Source organism: Venturia canescens, chromosome 4 (genome assembly GCF_019457755.1).
Source record: "Venturia canescens isolate UGA chromosome 4, ASM1945775v1, whole genome shotgun sequence".
Classification (NCBI taxonomy): domain Eukaryota; kingdom Metazoa; phylum Arthropoda; class Insecta; order Hymenoptera; family Ichneumonidae; genus Venturia; species Venturia canescens.
This window is the reverse complement of record NC_057424.1, coordinates 17,093,419-17,113,025: the sequence shown is the minus strand read 5'-3', so window position 1 is coordinate 17,113,025 and position 19,607 is coordinate 17,093,419. Positions and strand designations below refer to the sequence as shown.

At 42.9% G+C, this 19,607-nt stretch overlaps 1 protein-coding gene across 2 annotated transcripts in view; it reads left to right on the top strand.

Moving 5' to 3' along the window:
• LOC122410055 (uncharacterized) overlaps positions 1-19,607 on the top strand; it is an 82,365-nt gene that overhangs the window by 57,694 nt on the left and 5,064 nt on the right. The window contains exons 2-7 of one of the 2 annotated variants that reach the window (XM_043418048.1): positions 6,581-6,621; positions 6,741-7,181; positions 7,763-8,044; positions 8,522-8,692; positions 14,511-14,604; positions 16,554-19,036. In XM_043418048.1, the coding sequence (XP_043273983.1) occupies positions 6,581-6,621; positions 6,741-7,181; positions 7,763-8,044; positions 8,522-8,692; positions 14,511-14,604; positions 16,554-19,036 (3,512 nt within the window). Of the gene's footprint in view, positions 1-6,580; positions 6,622-6,740; positions 7,182-7,759; positions 8,045-8,521; positions 8,693-14,510; positions 14,605-16,553; positions 19,037-19,607 lie in introns of both variants that reach the window. The other variant, XM_043418047.1, reaches the window with a different exon arrangement.

The window sequence follows — 19,607 nt, the reverse complement described above, 5'->3', positions numbered from 1 at the left end:
AATTGACCTTTGCAGCGATCGATAGAATTCAATATTTGGCGATTCCATCGAAAAATGTAGCCTCCAATAAAACAGTGGACGAAACGCGAGTGTTTTTACTCTCCATCGACGAGAATATTTATCCAAAGGAATTTTTATTGCAACGGTACATAGTAGTCAGAAAAAAGTTAGGCAGTAAAAAGTATTTTTCCTCTATACCAATCAGCTTTTCGAATCGCCGATAAAGCTAAGTATAATCAATCGAATAAAATTGAATACATTTTTATATATTCATAATAAAATCTATTCCCATAAACATGTACGAAGAGTAAGAAATATGTAAGCTGTGCCTCGCAAGGAATTCGCTTTCGGCTTTCACCGAAATTTCGTGCAGCATCCTTTTTTCTCTCGTATACCGCGCTGCACATGCGACGCTTGTATAGTGTATATGCCGCGCGGATGAAATATCGAAAAATTGCAACGCTCGCGATACGATGCATTACGCCCAATATTCGACTCGATAAGTCTTGCCGATCCTGTTTCCCGGTGTGTGGCTGGGCTTTTGCCTCGCTTCAACGTTCCTTCATATACTGGTCACGTACACATTGCAAACGTACTTAGAGGCCTGCGAGCGCTCTCTCGTCTCTCCACCTAGCAACACAGTCAAGAGAAAGACAGCGAGAGGGCAAGGGAGAGAGAGGCAATCCAAAAGGTGTATATAAATAGGTGTGCATATAAGGGGCGCCTTGGATGAGGTGGCTCCAAAGTTGAGAGAGTTGAGTTTACCTCGGAAAATAGTGAAGGAAAAAGTCCCCGAGGATTTCCCCTTTCGGAGGTTCCATCGATGAAAAATTCATTAATTATTGACGTGTGATGGACGAAAGCCTCGAGTCGGTAAACCGTATACTCCACGACAGCTGCTGCGGTCGACTTTTGTCGCACCCATTTTTCATCGTTCGTCTCCGAGATCGGCGAGGTCCAATTCCGTGAGAATAATTCATTAAAGGTGCTTCGAACAGGCCGATAACTTGGCACTTTTATCTTCAGCACTTCGTAATCCATCTAGCCCTGGTCATTTGTTCCAGTTTTTTTGGCTACCCTGTAGAAAGTAGAGACGGTGAGGAGAGGGGAAGGAGAGGAAGAGAGGGAAGCTGAGAGAAAGTATATAAAGGCTCGGGGTACATGGGGGATCGAGGGAAGACTTGCTCATGGCTCGAGAACTCGCCGAGCGTATAAAACCCTCAAAAGCTTCAGACCCTTGTAGCGAGTAAAAAAAAAATAATAATAATAATACCCCAAAAAACGACACTTTGTTCACTCGCCCTCTCTTTCTTCTAATCTCATTTAGTTTCACTCTTATTTTCTCGTGTGTAACCGTGCTCTCGCGATTTTGCGATACCACGTGTTCCTCCTTCGCGCAGCATCTTTTCTTTTTCTCACTATTTCCGATCTCTATTTGGATCGCTCATGCTCTGCTCGGGCTGATAAATTGGCCCGGTTTGAGCCAGCTGCTTGGAGCCGTGCACAAAAAGTACGTGCTGTCGAGAGGACCCGACCGAAGGAGAGCGTCTGGGCACCGTTTCATCCTAATTGAACCACGATCGTTGTTGTTTTCTCGACTTTTCTTCCTCTCTTACGAGAAATTACGACGGTTAATTTAAACTCACCCGACCCTCTACATCGCCCGGCCCGAATTTCCTACGATACGTGACGCGAAACGTGTACATGGAATTCCACTGTAGAAAAATCTTCTCAAATAGTTCATTCATTCTTGCTTGCCTGCGGAACGAAACGCTTCACGCGAGAGCTTTTCTCCGCTCGAGGAAAAAATTATTTATTAAATTCATTTTGTTTCGTTCTCAGCCTTCTCGCACAATTCGTATAATTTCTTGAAATAGGACACACCACACGGGAACAAGAGTAACCAGCACGTACGCTGCTATTTTTTTCTGTCATTAAAATCTGCAGTTCACCGTGATAGTCGAAAAAAATTCGTTATTGGCGTGTCCGAGTTTCCATATGAATTTTTTCACTGGTATTTTTACTTAAATTTCTCGTTTGACGTCGATGAAAAAAAAATATATATTTCAAGTTGATTTTTACGGTACGAATCCTTTCACTACACAGCGAGAGCGGTTTTCGCATGAAAAAAAGATTCGACCGAATGCGACGAATTTTTGAACTCAGTAGAATTTGAATACGAGGACGAAGTGCTTTTTCTTGCCGCTTCGAAGCGTGCGAAAAAAAGAAAAACATTAAAGCGAAGCTTGTCGATATGTCCTGGAATGGCCCATAAATATACTTCTTCGGAGCGAGGGACTTTTTAAATAAGTTTAATGCACGACAACAAAAAGTCCTTAACGGCCTGCGAGCGCGTGCAGCATCCAAGTTAGTACGAATATACAGATATTTTGCCCAGACTCAGAGACAGGGTGAAGTGGAAGAAAAATAAAACGTAAGAAAAAAATATAAATAAAACAGCCGGAGCAATTTACGAGAGGAAAAAAAATACAACGGGACGTCGTTGAAATAAGAAATCGCACTGTAACGTCTCGAATGAAAGGACACTACAAAATTCCGGTGAATAAGACAGAGGGAATTTTATTTTTCGAAGCACCGTCTTTATAGCCAGCATCAACAAACGTACGTTTTCATTGTTCTTTATCAGTGACAAGTAAATTTTTCCTCTGCACAGATGTTTCTATAAATTTTATAAAGTTATACAGGAAAAACGATACTCGAAATTACGAAATGATAGTACCCAATCATATTCGAAAGCGTACTATTTCTGAATATATTTAACTACACTTGGTCAGCAAACTTTATGTTGCAAAACATTATAATCGAATTCACAAAATTCCCAACTTTGTACTATTTGACCAGAGTTAGGGATACCCTTATGAAAATTTCCAACTTCCCAACACAAAATCACAAAATTCCCAACTTTGTACTATTTGACCAGAGTTAGGGATACCCTTATGAAAATTTCCGGGTTGAATTTCACCCAGCCCTGTGCCCTTACGAAGGGATCGCTCTTTAATCAACCCTTCGCTCTCGTTGGCCCAAGTTTTGCGGCCTTGAGATGACGCTGGTACGAATTCTTTCTAAAATATACGACTCGTCTCGGGTATCTGCATAACCTGTATTAATATTTCAAAGACAGAAACCAATTAAGCCCGATAGTTCGATTTCAATCATGGAATTTCCTGTGCTCGATCGACTCCATTAACAAAATTCGTTTTTATAAAATGAAGAAAAATCCAAAATTATTCAATCGTACCGTGAAAATCCGGTTCGGGCAAATTGTCAGAATTGATATAATCAGGATCAATACTTTCTTTGGGTTTCGGCCAAAGCACAAGAATCATCGCATCATCGTCAATATATTCTATCGAAAATGACGCAATTTCCTCGAGAAAATGATCGACTTTCGAGAAGATTTTTATCAGCGCCACTAGTAATTCGGTTAAGTAGATTTTCCTCGACATTTTATTCATCGGATCACCGTATCCATCCAACCAACTGACCCTCAGGAAAACCAATCTCCTCTAATTTGAACTGATAGAAATAAAATGAACGAGTCTTGCTCCCCGGTTTATACATAGAATTTCATTTCGTATAGCTGTGGGGATCAGTGACATTGGTCCGCATCTATTTCTACTGAGTTATATCACGATCGTGTAGACAGTCTGACCTCACCCGGACTTTTACTGCTTAAAACTCCCGCGAATCGCTCTTCGCGTGTATATTCATTCCTTCAAGCATAATATTCATAAAGTTTCTGTAGCCTCAAGTCATACGCGTCATAACTCATGGACGAGAGCTCCCGTTGATTTTTCTTCCTGAAACACGCACGGGATGGAGCACAAATGATACGTTTTAATCTCTGGTTATGAAAGACAAATAGAGCTCTGATATTTCATGCGAGCCGAGTTTTTCTTGCTTTTTTTTACGATTCCGCGGTCCGAGTCGTTTAGAGAGCTGTACGACGGTGAATTGTTATTAATTCACATACAGAAGCATTTCTTCACTGCAACGCGAAAGACGTACTTTCCGTTTTGAGTGTGCTAAAATCGAATACTTTTTGCATAAAAGATTATCAAAAAATACGTGGCATTCGATAAAACCGGAGAGCATGAACTGCAGCATTAACCGAAATCGTTGGAACAACGTCAGAGAAAATTCTCAAAGTCAAAAACCAAAAGGAACCGAAGCTGTCCGAGCAGACACTGATTGTACTACTGCGAGGCACGCGATTCCCCTTCGAAGGATTCAGTTATTTACAGCAAATATTCAGAGTAGAATACGTTCTCGAGATTCGCTGTTTCGCTGAAAGCTCGTGCAACAATGAAGCGGGAAATTGGACGGCGAGAGGCGTCCTTTTGTCGGAGCGCCGGAAAAGAATATATATTTAATGTGATTTAACACGAAAAGATAGAATGCTGGAGTATACGAAAGTAATAGAAGAGAAAGAGTGGCTGGACAACTTATCGTCGATATATCGACAATGCTCTAAATAATTCACTGAGAGCTTTGATGTCGATCACCGGTGTACTCGATAAACGCGTACAATGCACCTTCACTTTACTCCTCTAGTTGTCAACGTCGACGCCATCGTCGTTCTCGAGCACTTGGAGTTCGTGGCCTCTCTGTGCTTTTCCATTGCTGCTCGAAGTACATAGAAACGCATACCGTAACTCTACCCTCTTCTGTCGATTACATATATACGTTTGTGTACATAATGTGTGTGTGTGTGCGTTGTATATGACCAACACACAGAGAAAGTACACGGTGAAACTCGAGTGAATCTGATTACTAGGGACCCTGGTTCGCCCATAGCCTTCACACGCGACGATGATTAAAGCCACTTTGGCATACGCTCCCTTAATGAGACAGAATAGAATTGAAATTCTCACTCACCTTCTCTCCACGCCCAATTTTCGAAGTTTTGTTGACGCGTGTGTACATTAATCGGCCCGCACACAACACCGGATCCCTTAGATTTCATTCGATTCTATTCTCCCAATGAGAACGAAGCGGAAATTCGGTTTCGACTGGCCCCACAATTGTTGACTGGAATGCTTTCTGGGGTAGAAACTTTAAGCTGCAGCAGACGATAGATTCATTCTGGCAATCTGGAAATGTTTCCGGCAGTTTTAAATTCGTTAACGCCTCCGAAAATGTGGGTTTTTAACCCTTAGCGAGCACACCTTCACAGCGAGACATTTCGTGCACATGGGGTCACTTCAATCCCAGGTCATTTTTGACATCGAATATCTCGGTAACTATGCGCTTTTCGGAATAAAAGGTTTAGTCACTTTTTGCAGTGAATCGATCCAACTTTGAGGCTGCAAAGTCGGATTTCCAAAAAAATCTTTATTCATTGTTCAAAAACGTGCTCAAAGTTGATGGTGCGCGTAAAAAGCACTTTTTCGGTTAAATCTCTCGTGAAAAATTAAATTTTGAGTTTTGAAAAAAATCCTTACAGAGTTTTACAGACAAGGGTCCATGCTTCAAGGGAAAAATAGTCCACTTTGCAACCGTTCCGAAAAGTGTATTTATTTTGGAGTATCAAGTGGCTATGCACCCTACTTTTAGAGAGGGGACAACGATTTCTTAATATTGGGGGTTTTACTTGTGAGATGCTCATCTGTAAATGCTATTCATGTGAGAAAAAAATTTTGGGGTCAACCTGACCCCAGATACACACTAAGGGCTAAGACGAATCTTCTTGCGGGATCTTCGAAATGTACGCCAGTTTTTAAGGAGACGATGCAAAACTGTTTATGAAAAAAAAACTCGGGCAATCTGGCTAGCATCACCTTCGAAATACTTGAAAACTGCGGGGGCAAATGCACTCTTTGCAGTAAAATACTCGTCATGTGATTAAATTTTGAGTATATTCCGCACGAGGATGCGATAATAAAAGAGACGCAAACGCGGTTTTCCGCTCTCAAAGCGAGGTATTGAAGATGTCGCGGACCCTCGACAGGTATTGGCAATCGATTGCCTATACCGGGCGAACGAGCGGAAGCGAATTCTACTCGCATTCTCTTCCACTTGTCTCAGAATCCAGTGCAATACGTCGTATATTCCTGTTTTAATAGAACGTGTGAGAATGCCTTTACTAACCGATGCTCGTTGAAAAATAAAGGAATTCGATTCGCGAATAAAATTTCCCGGTGCGAGAACAATTAAATGAAGGTTTTTTTCTCACGAAAACAACAGAATGCGAAATAATGCCAGGACGAAAAGAAAGTTGAAAACGAGGGAAACTGGCTCAACGAATTCCACAAATCAGCCACTGCGAAATTAATTCATCTTCTTCCTTGCGCAGAACAGATGTCGTGGGCGACTAAAAATTGCACTTTCTTAGCGTAAATTTCAAAAATTCTTAAAAACTAAATTATATTCGAAGCAGAAACAAATGGAAAAAGTTTATTATTGAAACCTCGATATATTGGACGTGTCACGTCGTCGAATTATTTCATTTTTTTAATTGACTGTAAATATATACGAAATACTGATTCAACAATTCTTCTAAAGAGCTGACTCAATACGGTGCTTAATTAATTTCGTATTTATTGTTTTTTGCTTCCAGTTGGCAGCAACACGAAGCAAGCATCGTTGGAAGCATCAGCGGTAAGAGAGCGAGACGACGACTCCGGATTTTATAACTTCGTTTCATTCTCTTATGTACTTATTTGCTTATTTATTTTTCAAGTACACGGAAGCATGCAATTTTTTTATCCTGTCTGCAGCAAACTTTTTTAGCGACGCCGAGGAGTGCGAATAATACGCTTAACGTGACAGGCTTGGGGGCGAGAGAGAGAGAACATTTATCCCCAAAGGTCCATGAGCTCGAGAGCGTAAAAGCGAAAGACGTGTCTTGGGATGAATATAACGGAGAGGAGGATGAGCAAGGGGACGGAGAGGATGAGCCCGAGGACGAAGAGACGGATGAGAGTGACGCTGAGGTGGACGAGTACGAGGATGAACTCAGGGAAATCGCCGAGTCTCATGAGGCCATGGCGAAGGACCAGAGAAGAAACGGAATATCGAATGCTACCCATCCGACAAGTTTGGTCAGCAAGAATCAAAGCTTTGCACCGACGAGTTCTGATCCCCGTAAGAACACCGACGGATTTATGTTCTATGAAAGCTCACTTTCAAAAGGATCAGTGGCCGACGATGATGAGGAGGTAAAATCATTAAAAACCCTTTGACCAAACTTCGGAATGCCAATTTTCGAGTCCCACTGATCAGAATAAACTGCGCGCACTTTCTTCGTTCTGTGAAATTGAAGTCCTACAATCGTATCACACGTTTGAGGCTTTTCGATATATTTATTTCGATGAACCGAGACTGGGAGACGAAAAAATAGAAAATATTGCAAAGGAATTCGTTAAATAAATATAATACACATACGCAAGAGTAAAAAGTTTTTCAGGGGAACAGTCCCACGAAAGTTTATGTACAGTTGTTTCGGAGGACGGTTACGTGTATATAAATGTATATAAATAAGAAAATAGTGTTATACGATGTAGTAAAGTCTGAGGGCAGAATTTTCGGGAGTATCTGCACAGAAAAAGTTACGCCTCAGCCTCAGTCTTTTCTCTTTTCGTTCCGTCTTTCATGCTGAAAACCGAGGCTTATTTTCAAGCTCGAAACTGTACCGAGCGAGAACGGTGAATTTGTGGAGAGATGGGAATGAGGAGCGCGCACCCCGTGCGGATACCTCGTAAAATAGAGAAAGAGAAAACAAACTTTTGTACGTCAGCAGGTGGCCGAACTTCTGAGCTACAAACAAAAGGCTGCGTCCGTGCTGCTTGGGGAAAAACTCGTCAGTGGGAATTCAGAACTTGGCACAAAGGTTAAACGCGTACCGACCGTGAAGAAAGAGCTCAGCTCGCAAAAAGAGATTCTCAATGGAAACGAAACACAGCTATCTCTGCCAAAGACACTCGCCTCCGACATCGACATTCTCAACCGTCTTGACGATGACACAAAAACCGAAACGAGATACGAATTACCGATTTTTTCGAGGGACGCCGATCGATACGAGGTGAGATCCGAGTTTTCTACTTTCGCCAACACGCATTCTTTTGTTTTTCCTTACTTTTCGTATTCTTGTTCGCTGTACTAAAAACCGCATTAACGAGTTCAAAACTTGAAGTTCGCGCGGTATCATAAAAAGGGAAGCGTTTTTAAAGCTGTCTCTGCTCTCGTTGCTTCCGCATTAACGAATGGGATTTTGCAACGTGATTTTCCACGTCGATATCAGCCAAGTTTGACGCTCGATGTCAAAAGTAAATTTGCACACGCATTAAAAATCAATTAAAAACGTCGAAAATCTTTGAATTCTCGTGCTAAAAAGATTCGACTTTGGGAATAAGTTGATTGCAAAGAGGTCGATAAATGTCTTGAAACTTAATACGATAACGAAATGAAATATAAATGAAATGCTGTGAGGCATTACGAAATTAATCGTTCGATTTAACGACTCCAGTTGAAATGATGAGAACTTCTTGTTTTTGTTAAGCCACTCGTGCGTGACGATACGAGTTTCGACGAGGAATATTCCGAGTTCGAGGCTCCCGGTGATTTACTACGAAAGCTAGACAAGAGGCAGCCGTTCGAGCGCAACGCTCTGAGATCTTTCCTTCGCCATGCTAACAATTCCGAGCGACTCCGTGTATTGCAAGAACTCGGGGTAAGTTCATGACGTTAAAAGGAATCGAAATGGAAAGGGTTCGATAGAAATTTATCAGTCATAAAACAATCATCATTTCCATCAGAATAAAGTTCGCTCTTCCCCATGCAATAAAATACCCTGGAGGCAGCAAAGGGCTCAGTGCACACAGCTATTCCCGAGTTTTCCGTTGACCACGAAATACCAGGATTATTAATACGGTTAATACGATTTCATAGCCACGTCGTGACTCCCTCCCACACCGCTTGACCCTAATTACAACTTCGATCTCCCTCGCACTCTCCCCATTTTCATTTTCCTCTTTCCCAATTTTCCTGCTCTTTTCTCTAGAGCCTGCCTTTGAACTGCTGCGGAACACGCGATTCAATGCCACCGTGTTAAACTTCCCCCTTCCATCAAGCAACTTATCTCATTAACCGTGGAATTCCGGGTTAAACGATCGTCCCGGTTTATATGGTTACTTCCTAGTGATTTAAGAGATCGAAAAAGGCAGTTTTATACACTCGCAAACATAGACCTGTACGCACGCACGACGTCCACGAGGCTTCTGTGTATGCGTGCATCGCGAGTACGTTCGTGTGTGTTTAGAATATATTGGTTTTACTACCGGTGACCATCCCGAGGCCGGACAGAATAACCCGATTAAAGTTTGCGAAATTGAATCCTGTTGGGAAAGCCAGGCACGAATTATAAAACCGCACAGTCCTGCATATAGAGCATCCCCGCGTATCTCGACGAACTTCTGCCCTTCAGGGATTTTGTGTTTAAATGTCGAATTTAAAAAGCTGGAGTGTATGATAATTATTCGGTCATTTGTAATGAGGAGAAATCCGGGAAACTCTCGACCCCATTTTCGATTGTACATTTTTTATTCCGACAACTCAATTTCATATTTTTCATTAAGTCGGGGTTACAAATAAACGGAAACGAGGTGGGCGAGTACGCGCAGTTTCAACGTACAGCTCGTCAGAAGCTCAGTCGTAACGCTCGGATGAATTCCATTCCGAAAATCAATTAGTATTGCCGATCAATGAAATTATTCACAGGAATCTGCGAACTCCGATTAGCATATTTAATGTGCATATTGCTAATTACGATCGCCTCGGTTGACGTACAAATAAATAGGGAAATAACAAGGGCATTTGAATTGTTTACGAAAATCTCATTCGATTACTCGGCTCCGCAGTTATTGACATTCGTAGCAAAATTGATTCGGATTAAATAGGCAATGGCAAAGTTATTTTAATATTCGCGATATGTTCTCGAGTTTCAGGCTACTCGGTATTCAAATTGTGACCGCGAATGTAAATTCTCGAGACCGAGTGACTTCTGCGAGTTTAAAAGTATTCCTCATCCTTGTGCGAATATCGATTTTCATAAGAAATTTCGAAAACTTGAATGATCTTGTAGCCCGATGGAAACTTTCAATAAAGTCTTCATTCTCAGTGAGCCCGTTATCTTAATTCCCTATCGTTATGCGACAGTGGCGCGTTTGTGCTTCACGCGATGTCCAGAAACGATTGAAACAAGCGGAAGAGATTTACGACTATTTTGAGAGGGGCACCAGCAAACTGCTGTAATACAAAAAGCAATCGCTTCGTCTTTCCCTCGAAGACGAAGCCCTCGGCCGGCTGAACGAGAGAACAATCGCAGCTATAGCGTGACTTCTTCCGCTCGATTTCGTGAGCCTTTGCCGCGTCGAGAACTCTCGTGATCCGGCGATGCAGCGGAGGACTAACGTTAATACCATAACGTCGTTAATCTTCGAGGTACGGTACGCGTCGAGGGATACGGCTCGATGTCGTCAGCACTTCCGAGTTGTGGCGCGACGACGCTCCCGGAACGGAAAACTCTCTCGGCCGAGTTAAGACTTCCGGTCGAACGAAAGTAATAAAAGGACCACCGCGAGCGCCCCTGTACATCTCGCCTTCGGTACGCGTATATACCTGCCCCTCTCACTTCATACATATTTATACACTGAGTGTCCTCAAAGTCGTGCCCGCAACATCCACGACCTCGACGGAGAATCACGAGAATACTTTTCATCCGATTTTATCTCCTTTGCGACTTCCATTAGTCATTGCATACTAAAACGACAGGGAGCCAAATATTTTATTTGTCGAATAAAAATCTATTTGGTTGGAGAAAAATATAGTGGGTTTAACGATATTTTTCTTCAAATGGTAAATAATTCGGTTCTTTTAATAGAAAAATAAATGAGCTCGCTATATTTTCGATCGACCTAATAGGACGGTGTTTGACGAACGAAATTTTTTTCTCACTGATCGCGCTTCTCTCTGTTGACGTACTTTGAATTACGTCGCTCCGACTGGGATCAAATATCACGAATAGATGATAACAAAATTAGAGAAATCGAAAGATCGAAATGTGGATTTTCTGGTCGATGGAGTTCGGAATGGATTCTCAGTAGTAAGACTCTGTGAGAATTACCTGGGAAATGCATTGAATAAAAAAACGCCTGAGAGCTTTGTTTCTATTGAGTTGTAAAATCTCATTCGTTGCAAGAGTCGAGCCCGATTTTCAGGACATCCTGACTGTTTCAGCGAGCACGAATGAATACGGAAAAGTTTCTCATTCGTCTCCCAAGTCTATGGAACTTCGTAGAAAAGAAAGGAAGCAATTCGGATGTAAAAAAACGGAAGAGGGAAAAGGAGGAGTCGGAGCGAGGAAGCGAGAAGGAAAGAGTTATATTTCCGGCAGGGTCTCATGAGCGATATGACCAAGTGACGCGATTCCTTCCAGAGCTTCACTACTGCTCAATAAATTTTCTGGCCAAGTGCCGAAAGGAGGTCAAGCAGTACGAGAGGCGATGGAAGTCATCCCGAGTCTCTGTTCTGGCTTCGTGTACGAGACATTCGCGCCAATCTAATCCTGGTCTCACCTCCGGGATATTACACTTTCTTTGTGAATTTTCGGTAAAAAATTCTAATTTTGAATCTTTCACAAAACATCGGATTATCGAAGCTTCGAATTATTTGTGCAACGCGTTCTTTGCAACTGAAAAACATCGAAAGCCGAGTCGACCGAGCGCTCTTATTTTCAGGACGTTCAGTATAAAACTGTTGGTTATACAATGAGGCGAAAGAAAGGAGAAATGGTGAGAAAAGTTGATGAGGAAAAGTATCCTTCGTTAGGAATGTTCGAGCTGCGCGGAGGAATGAATTAAGCTCCTTCTCTTCGTCCTAGTTCTCGTGGGAAATCACAGGAAAATATCGGTCACCGATCGATGCTCCTGTGTACCGATGCCATGACCATGTCACGCTAGGATTATTATCGTCGTGATAAAAGCGAGCCCGATGCTTATGCACCTGAACTATGCCCAAGCTCAAAATACCACGAGTATCCATTAAAATACCGCACGCGGCTGCGAGAAATCTCAAATATGTTTTGTGCATTTGAATATCCGAGAAAATATGAGCTTTCAAAACTCCTGCTCGCATACGAGCGCCCCACTAGTCGTACAAGTTTTTCAACTATAATTATAAACTCGTCGAGCGATGCACCGATACGATGTAGCTATCGGAAGGAATTCGCTATTGGATTCGAAAGAGAAAAAAATGTACATGACAGCTTCCCTTTTTCCTTGCATTTCTGGTGAACTTCTCTACCGTTTTTTATCCTACTACAAATATACGGAGCGCAGGCTCACGTCATGCAAACATGCCGAGCATTTGACTCCAATCAATTGAACTGAAAGAGTTTGTAGCCTCGGGATTTTTACGTTTGCGATGGCGCGGACACCGCGATTTCATCTCGCGAGAAAAAAACTCGATATTAAACTCGGGGCATCGTTCTCGTACAGGTAAGAAGGGAACGTTAGTTTCTGAATTTCATTATGCACGGTGCATCGTGAAGCTTCATGTTGGTCGGGCAAAATCCTCGAAGAGCTGAAGCCCGATGGATGAGGAATTTGCAATTTTTTAATCCGAGGAAAGCACAGACGAGGAGAAAAATACGTGCGAGGCACATTACGTGCTGCGAAGTCGTTAAGTAAACGAGGAGATTAGATAAGACGTCTTTAAGAAAGTTTATAGCTCACGACATCCATTTTTTCAGGATCACGCGATCAGGCCAATTTGCCGGCTCGAAAGTCGCTAAGAGCTCAAATGTTTTTCTTCTACGACGCGCAGTAACCTTTTTACTTATCAACGGACATTTTTCAAAGTTAAATACCCGAGATCCGTTCGGCCGTGTACAGAAAAATAACTCTTTTCCTTCAAGCATCGAGACTCTACGATATTAAACTTGAATTCGTTTATAAATATTGCAACAAGATTTATATTTTTGCAACGATCAATATCCATGTTTGCTCGACGAACGAAAACCCTCACGACTGTTTGCAACTCGGGGCATTGGAGAGCTTGTGTCGCCTTTGGCCAGATATGTTAAAAGCGTCGACTTCAATTGCAGGTCGTGTTAAAATCTCCCCTGTTTAAAGCGTTACAGAAAACCATGCAACATTTCAAAACTTCCTTTCGTTTTCTCAATGTTATTTCTGAATGTCAAAGAGACAGCTCGTTTTCTATTCGCTCCGGTCTACAACATCGCTGGGGATATGGAAGTATTTTTGAAAGAAATCCCTGCTGAAGTGCTTTCTGGGGTGTGTAGATTCCGATGTTTTCCAAGAACCAGTAGCTCATGGTGTTTTTATACCTTAATACTGTGAGGGATCGATGGAGTTTATTTATTTTTTGAATCACGTATCCCGCGCCTCAAAGATCATATTTTTATAGTCCTTCTTCCCCTTTTTCTTTTTCCGACTTCACAAGGGTGTCGAGGATAAAGATGAAGTTCTTTCTCCCCCCTTTGTGGCAATAAGAAAGTGTGTAGGCGATAGAATGTTAATTCCTGGAAGCTGTGGGAGAAAATCATGACATACTTTTTTATGCTTCTGAAGAAATTCGAAAAAAAACTACTCGAAGGTCTACCCACGTACAAATGATCTCTGCGAAAGGTTCTGCGGGTCTTTTCCTTTCGATTATTCTTTTTCTCTCATACACGCGCAAACACACACATACGCACATACACGGAGAAAAGGAAAGCTTCGCTCTCCCTTTTTTATTTTCTTTCCATTCCTTCTATCAGATTCTCCGTTGTAATTCGTCATCAGACTCGCCCTCGACCTTCCATCCCTTCACACGTTCGCCTCCTCGTTGAGTTACTTCTCACGTCTCTCACATCTTGGCGAGCAAAAAGTGCGTGCAAATCCTTGTCAAGATCAACGGGAACAAATTTCAGATATTTATTTTTGATGATTCTCATTGTATTTATATTTCGCAAGTACGCCAATGAGGTAAAATCAATTATGCAAACGATTGATGAACAAATTTATGCACATAAAGTAAAGATCGAAAAAAAAAGCTGTATTCGATCAGCAAAAAATTGAATATTCGAATTATTACGAGTGCATGAATACGTCAATCATCATTTTCAAATTCAACAACATTAAGCTCGATTATTTCTTCTGTAAAATTTTTTCTTTCTCGATGAAGAACGTCACGAATAATCGTGAGAGAAAAATGTCTGAAAAATCTCGTTTGAATATTTGAGAAAATTTACATCCGGTGGATGCATTTAAACGAGGATTTCCGAGACGTGAATTACAATGATGATGAAGTCTGGATGTTACGAAAAAAAATCTCATTAAAATTCCACTGAGTAAACCTCAATGGCCTCGTTAAAGATTAACGCATCAGAGAGCATTCGGAATCTATAATTTGGCCGACCCTGTTATAAACAGTTTTTTTATCTGTCGTTCACTCTACCCCGTGTATTGAATTAAATTCTTGTTGCTCAGATCGAAGAAGAAGCGGTGGTGGACATGTTGATGGAGTTGCATTCGAGACTCTCTGAGAAGCCTCACCCGGAGGAACCGGAGCCTCGAATACTCGGTGAGTATCATTTATATTGACAACATTATGAAAATAAATAAAGATTAAAAAAACAACAATCTCACGGATCTCGGTTCATTCGACGAGGGATTTCCATTCCCTGTGGAAAATCTCCATTCAGTATTCTATGGGGAAATTTTGACAAGACATTGAGCCGAGCAGCGAACCGTTTATTGTGGATTTATAATTCCACTGCGACCACCCTCGTTAGCGATAGCTCGACCAGAATAACAAGGAGATCAGTGTTTATCAGGATAACGACAGAAAATACTTGCATCCTGTTTTCAACGTTGATTGAGCCCGCGTTTCGATAAATTATCCTTCCTTCATATTCCATCGAAAATATCGACTCCGCAGACGCGATCTTTTCCACTGGCAACTTGTTTTCTCAAACTCAATAATTTCGTGAATTCTTTCGAACCTCGGATGACGAGGAGTAGTGTCGAATGATCCGGGGACTATCACGAGTCAACGGACCAGACCGGTTGGAAAAATTCGATGGATCCGGGCAAGCGATACTGTTCGAAGGGAAGAAACCGTAACGAGAATTCCCCGGAGGGCGCAGACTGCGCGAAATACTTCGGGTCGGGAAAAAGGGGTTGAAGGAGCAAGGACGAATCGACGTACGTTCCTCAGGACGACAAGTAAGGGACGATGGAACGGGAATTTGTATACGAGGATCGAAGGACGACGAAGAAGCGATCCCACGCTCAGAAAAATCCAGAGGAGCACATTCGTTGGAAGTTGGAAAATTGAACAGAGCGAGAAAACCCACGAATTTCAATGATCGTTTACTACATCATTTTTTTCAAATGATTACTTGCAACAATTTTTTCCAAACTCTTAACAATTTAGGCCAGGAAATAAATAGCAGAATAAGATTTTGAAAAATATGGAATAGATTATAATATAAAACTCGTTTATGAGAGCGGATTTGAATCTGACGAAGTTAGCATCGAATCGAGTGTGTAGAAGTACGAGAGAGCGATGCTCGCGGATGACTTATACGAAGGTGTATATATAGAGATATTTTATCACTCATTCCCTTCGTCACGGTAGCAGATAGCACGGGTACAAACCGAAGAACCGCGAAGCGCGACACATCCTCCGTCTCTCTCTCTCTCTCTCTCTCACACACACACACACACGTTCCATTATCGGTCGTAGAGTAATTGTTCCTCGAGCCAATTTAACGCCACGCCTTTCTCTCATTCATTCGTAATTATACGATGGAGTGAGCGCGAGCGAGATGGGGAATAAGGCAGAACGGGGATATCTCATTCCGCGGATTATGGTGTATGGGAAGCAGCCAGGGTATGAGAAAATAAAGAGCAGAATGACCCCTACCCCATATTCGAGTAATTCGACGAAACTTTCAGCGGAATTACGACCTTTCCGAAGCCTTTGGCAATTTCTCGTTAACGATTTCCCATCAATTTCCTCAAATTATCCGCAATTCCGCTCGTCCCTTTTCCGCAACCATGCACTACGAAATTTTCGTTGCGAGTTTCCTCGTCATCATTGATTTATGTCGATAATGGCTCCAAAACATGCACCTCGAGAAATGTGTTTGGCCAACGTTTGAGAAACTGTTCGCTGCGAGTTCTCTCCTCGTGTCAATAAATTGAGGAGGCAAATGTGATTGTGCTTGGATATTTGCCGATAAATTAGCGGTAATATGCTCCTTAACTAGTTGCTCATAGTTTATAAACTGATTACCAAGTGCCCCGATAACTTTTGCCCCCACATTTTGTCTTTCGTTGTAATATTATATATATTTTCTGTGTGAAATATGCGAGAGGATCGGAAAAGCTCGTGTTCAAACAGGAGATATTCGTATCGTTACGGAATTGTGACTGAGATATTGGACCGTGCATATTCTGACGTTTTACAGATTTTCTTAGTATGTAAAGAACTAACCCTCATTCGCTATCGATCTTATTTTTCAGCGGATATCAGGGGAGCATCTTGGGAGCGAGAATATCCCGCGGATTCACAAAAACGAGGTCACTCGTCGGATTCCCTGCTTCAAATACCGACGACAATGGACACGTCCGAGCCATCGGAAACACCGTCGACGACAAAGAAGCCGAAGAAAAAGAAGAAAAAAAAGAAGAAGAAGCTTCGTCAAGGTTTAACGAACGTGACCTCGACGAATAAGCCCGTAACAACGACAACAACGGTAACTCCCAGTCCGGTTCCACCCTTTTTACCGACGACCGCCTCAAATTGGCCGGCAACGACTCAGGCCCAATGGCGTCTCGTTGCCGAAAGATTGTTCGCAGCACCATGGTCCGAAAAGCATAACGAAACGCCACTGAGCACGTCCCAAATTAGATTGGTCAAAGAAGGGCTATCTTCGATCAACGATAAGCAGCGAGTGAGTCTGAAAACTCTGAATGACGAGCGTCAAGCTCTCATGCTGCAAAGTGCTCGCGAATACTCGCAGCCTCGTCGATTACATTACGGGAAAGTGAATACCCACGAAAAAGGCTCGCCGGATTCGGATCAGGATAACACCGTGAAAAGTTACAATTCCGAGAGAAACGCTCCGATCGTTGATTATAATTTGGACGAGAGTAGACCGTACGAGCAGCGGCCAATCTCCATGGATCCTTACGAGCGCTACGGGCACTACGCACGTCAAAGAATCCGCTACTACAACTTCAATCCCGTCGAACGAGAACAGGAGAACGATTACGACGAGGCTTTCGAAGCGCCCGAGGACGTTGGCAATCATCGACCCTTCGCAAGAACCCAACCATTCAGACCGCTGGGAAGGGAATACGCGTCGACCAAGACCTGGCAAGATTCTCGCTACGATTACACGAGACCTTGGAAAGACAAGGCACGAACAACGGGCTTCGATACCATCGTTGGCTCGGGGGGCAATTATTGGCCATGGAGAAATTCACAACGGGATTACAAAATTTGGTCACCTCATTACCAACAAGCTTGGCCACGCGACAGAAACTACTGGCAACGAGTTGGCAACGTCGAGGATCAATTGGAAGAAATAATGAGTGACGACGACAACGAGAACGATGTACCACCGGTAAATCAACAGCGGCAGCAGCAGCGAAATTGGCACATGCGTCACGAAGATTCCAGCAGGTGGCCTCTCGATCGAAACGTCGACATTCCCTCGTGGCAGATTCATGACAGACCGAAGAGTCACGCTCGCGGAAACTTCCCGATTGGAAGCCTGGAAAAAAGTAAAAATCTTTCGGAGCTGAATAACAAAGAAGTCATGATGAAACCGGTCGTCAAAGATAATCCGGCGATGCCGAAAATCACGATGAAAACTTGGAACAGCCTCACCTCGGATCCAGCCACTTGGCCTTTTAAGCTGAACGGCGCGAAGCCATGGCCCAAGGACAAGAATGGAAATTCTTACAATCCGAACGCTGAACTCGTGAGAAAACTTGGCCTCGACAAGCAAGACCGTTTGTTATCGTCCGCCAAGGACATAAGCGGTATCAACAAAGAAATCCTACCTGAGGACTCCGGTAAAAACAAAATTATCGAAAGTACAGAGAGCGAAGGAGACAATCGGAATGAATTGGATACTCGAGTTAATCCGATCAAAAATCCAATAAGTTGGCCAGAAAAATTGGGTGGAATCGACGAGTGGAAATCGAGACCGGAAAATGAGCGATTGCCACAAACCGACCAAACTGGACAAATGTGGTCGGAACAATTGGCCGACGGAAGAAAATTGTGGCCTGGACAATCGCCGATTTCCCCAAAAATATCGTCCGTCGGTGCCTGGGTCATGCCAGCGGATCAGTCCACCTGGAGACCGTACGATCTTAAGCACAAAGTCTACGGGCAGGTCTCCGATGAACAGCGATGGAACGGTCCAACCAACTCTGAAGAAACTGACCGACGAACATGGTCTTCGAATAACAAAGTGGAGTCGGGTCGCTGGCCGCAGAAGACCGACGATTGGAACGTCATCGGCTCCGTTTACGGAGCAGACAAATCCGCCTCCGCTGGACATTCGTCAACCTGGCCAAGCAAGTGGCGACAATTCGCTTACCACAAAGTGACGGCGGCTCCCGTCACCAAATCTGGCTCTTTGAGCGTCCTCGAAGGATCGAATCGACCGCGAAACTCTTACATCGCAGTTTCAGCGGTTTCCCCACCAAAATATCCGAACAACGAGTGGCGCAAGAACGACATCGAAGAAACCCAGTTGGATAGAAACTCCGGAGCCAATCGCGACACGAGCATCGATCAGGACGATCCCACTAGTCAACTCCGTAAAAGTTCCCCAGTTACGAACGAACGGTGGAAGGAGAAAACGAGAATAGGCCATGTCAAGGAAAACGACCTTGATAGAACTCGTAATGATCCTTTGGAACATCAATTAGAAGAATTGAGACACCGCCCTTACTGGAATCACGAACAACTCCACGGACAGACTCAAGTTAGTAGCATTACGTTCTCAACTCTGTAAAATCGTATTACCCATTGATGCTCATTAAATTTAATTGCTTTCTCATACTGTTTACGCGTAAAAATTTCGGTAAATTACTATTGTGCCTGTAGGTCTTGAACGGAGGGAAGGCTTCATGATATTTCAACTAATTAGAACTTTAGCTCTGAAAGTTCAAGCCGCAGTCGAGCATCTGATTTTCCTTCGATCAATCCCACAGTTTGTTTTCTCCGAACACAATGAGAATTTCCAGCATCTCGCCATAATAATTTTCGTATTACTTACAATTTAGTGAAAAAATTCGAAGACCTCGTTAATTATTATCGAACCGATGTGGAAACACTTTGCAGACTTCGATCGCGTGATGAGAAAAAACGAAACGGATTTTGGCCCACGAGCACACCGCGTCTCGACATGAAAGAAAACTCCCAAAAGATAAATTTTCACCGGACCAGAAACATAGACAGATTGGTATACTAAGGCGAAGTTGGCGGCTCGGAGAAGTGATAAGCGTGGAAAACGAGATTGGAAAGTTGGCTTTTTTTCTTTGATAAAACTCTCA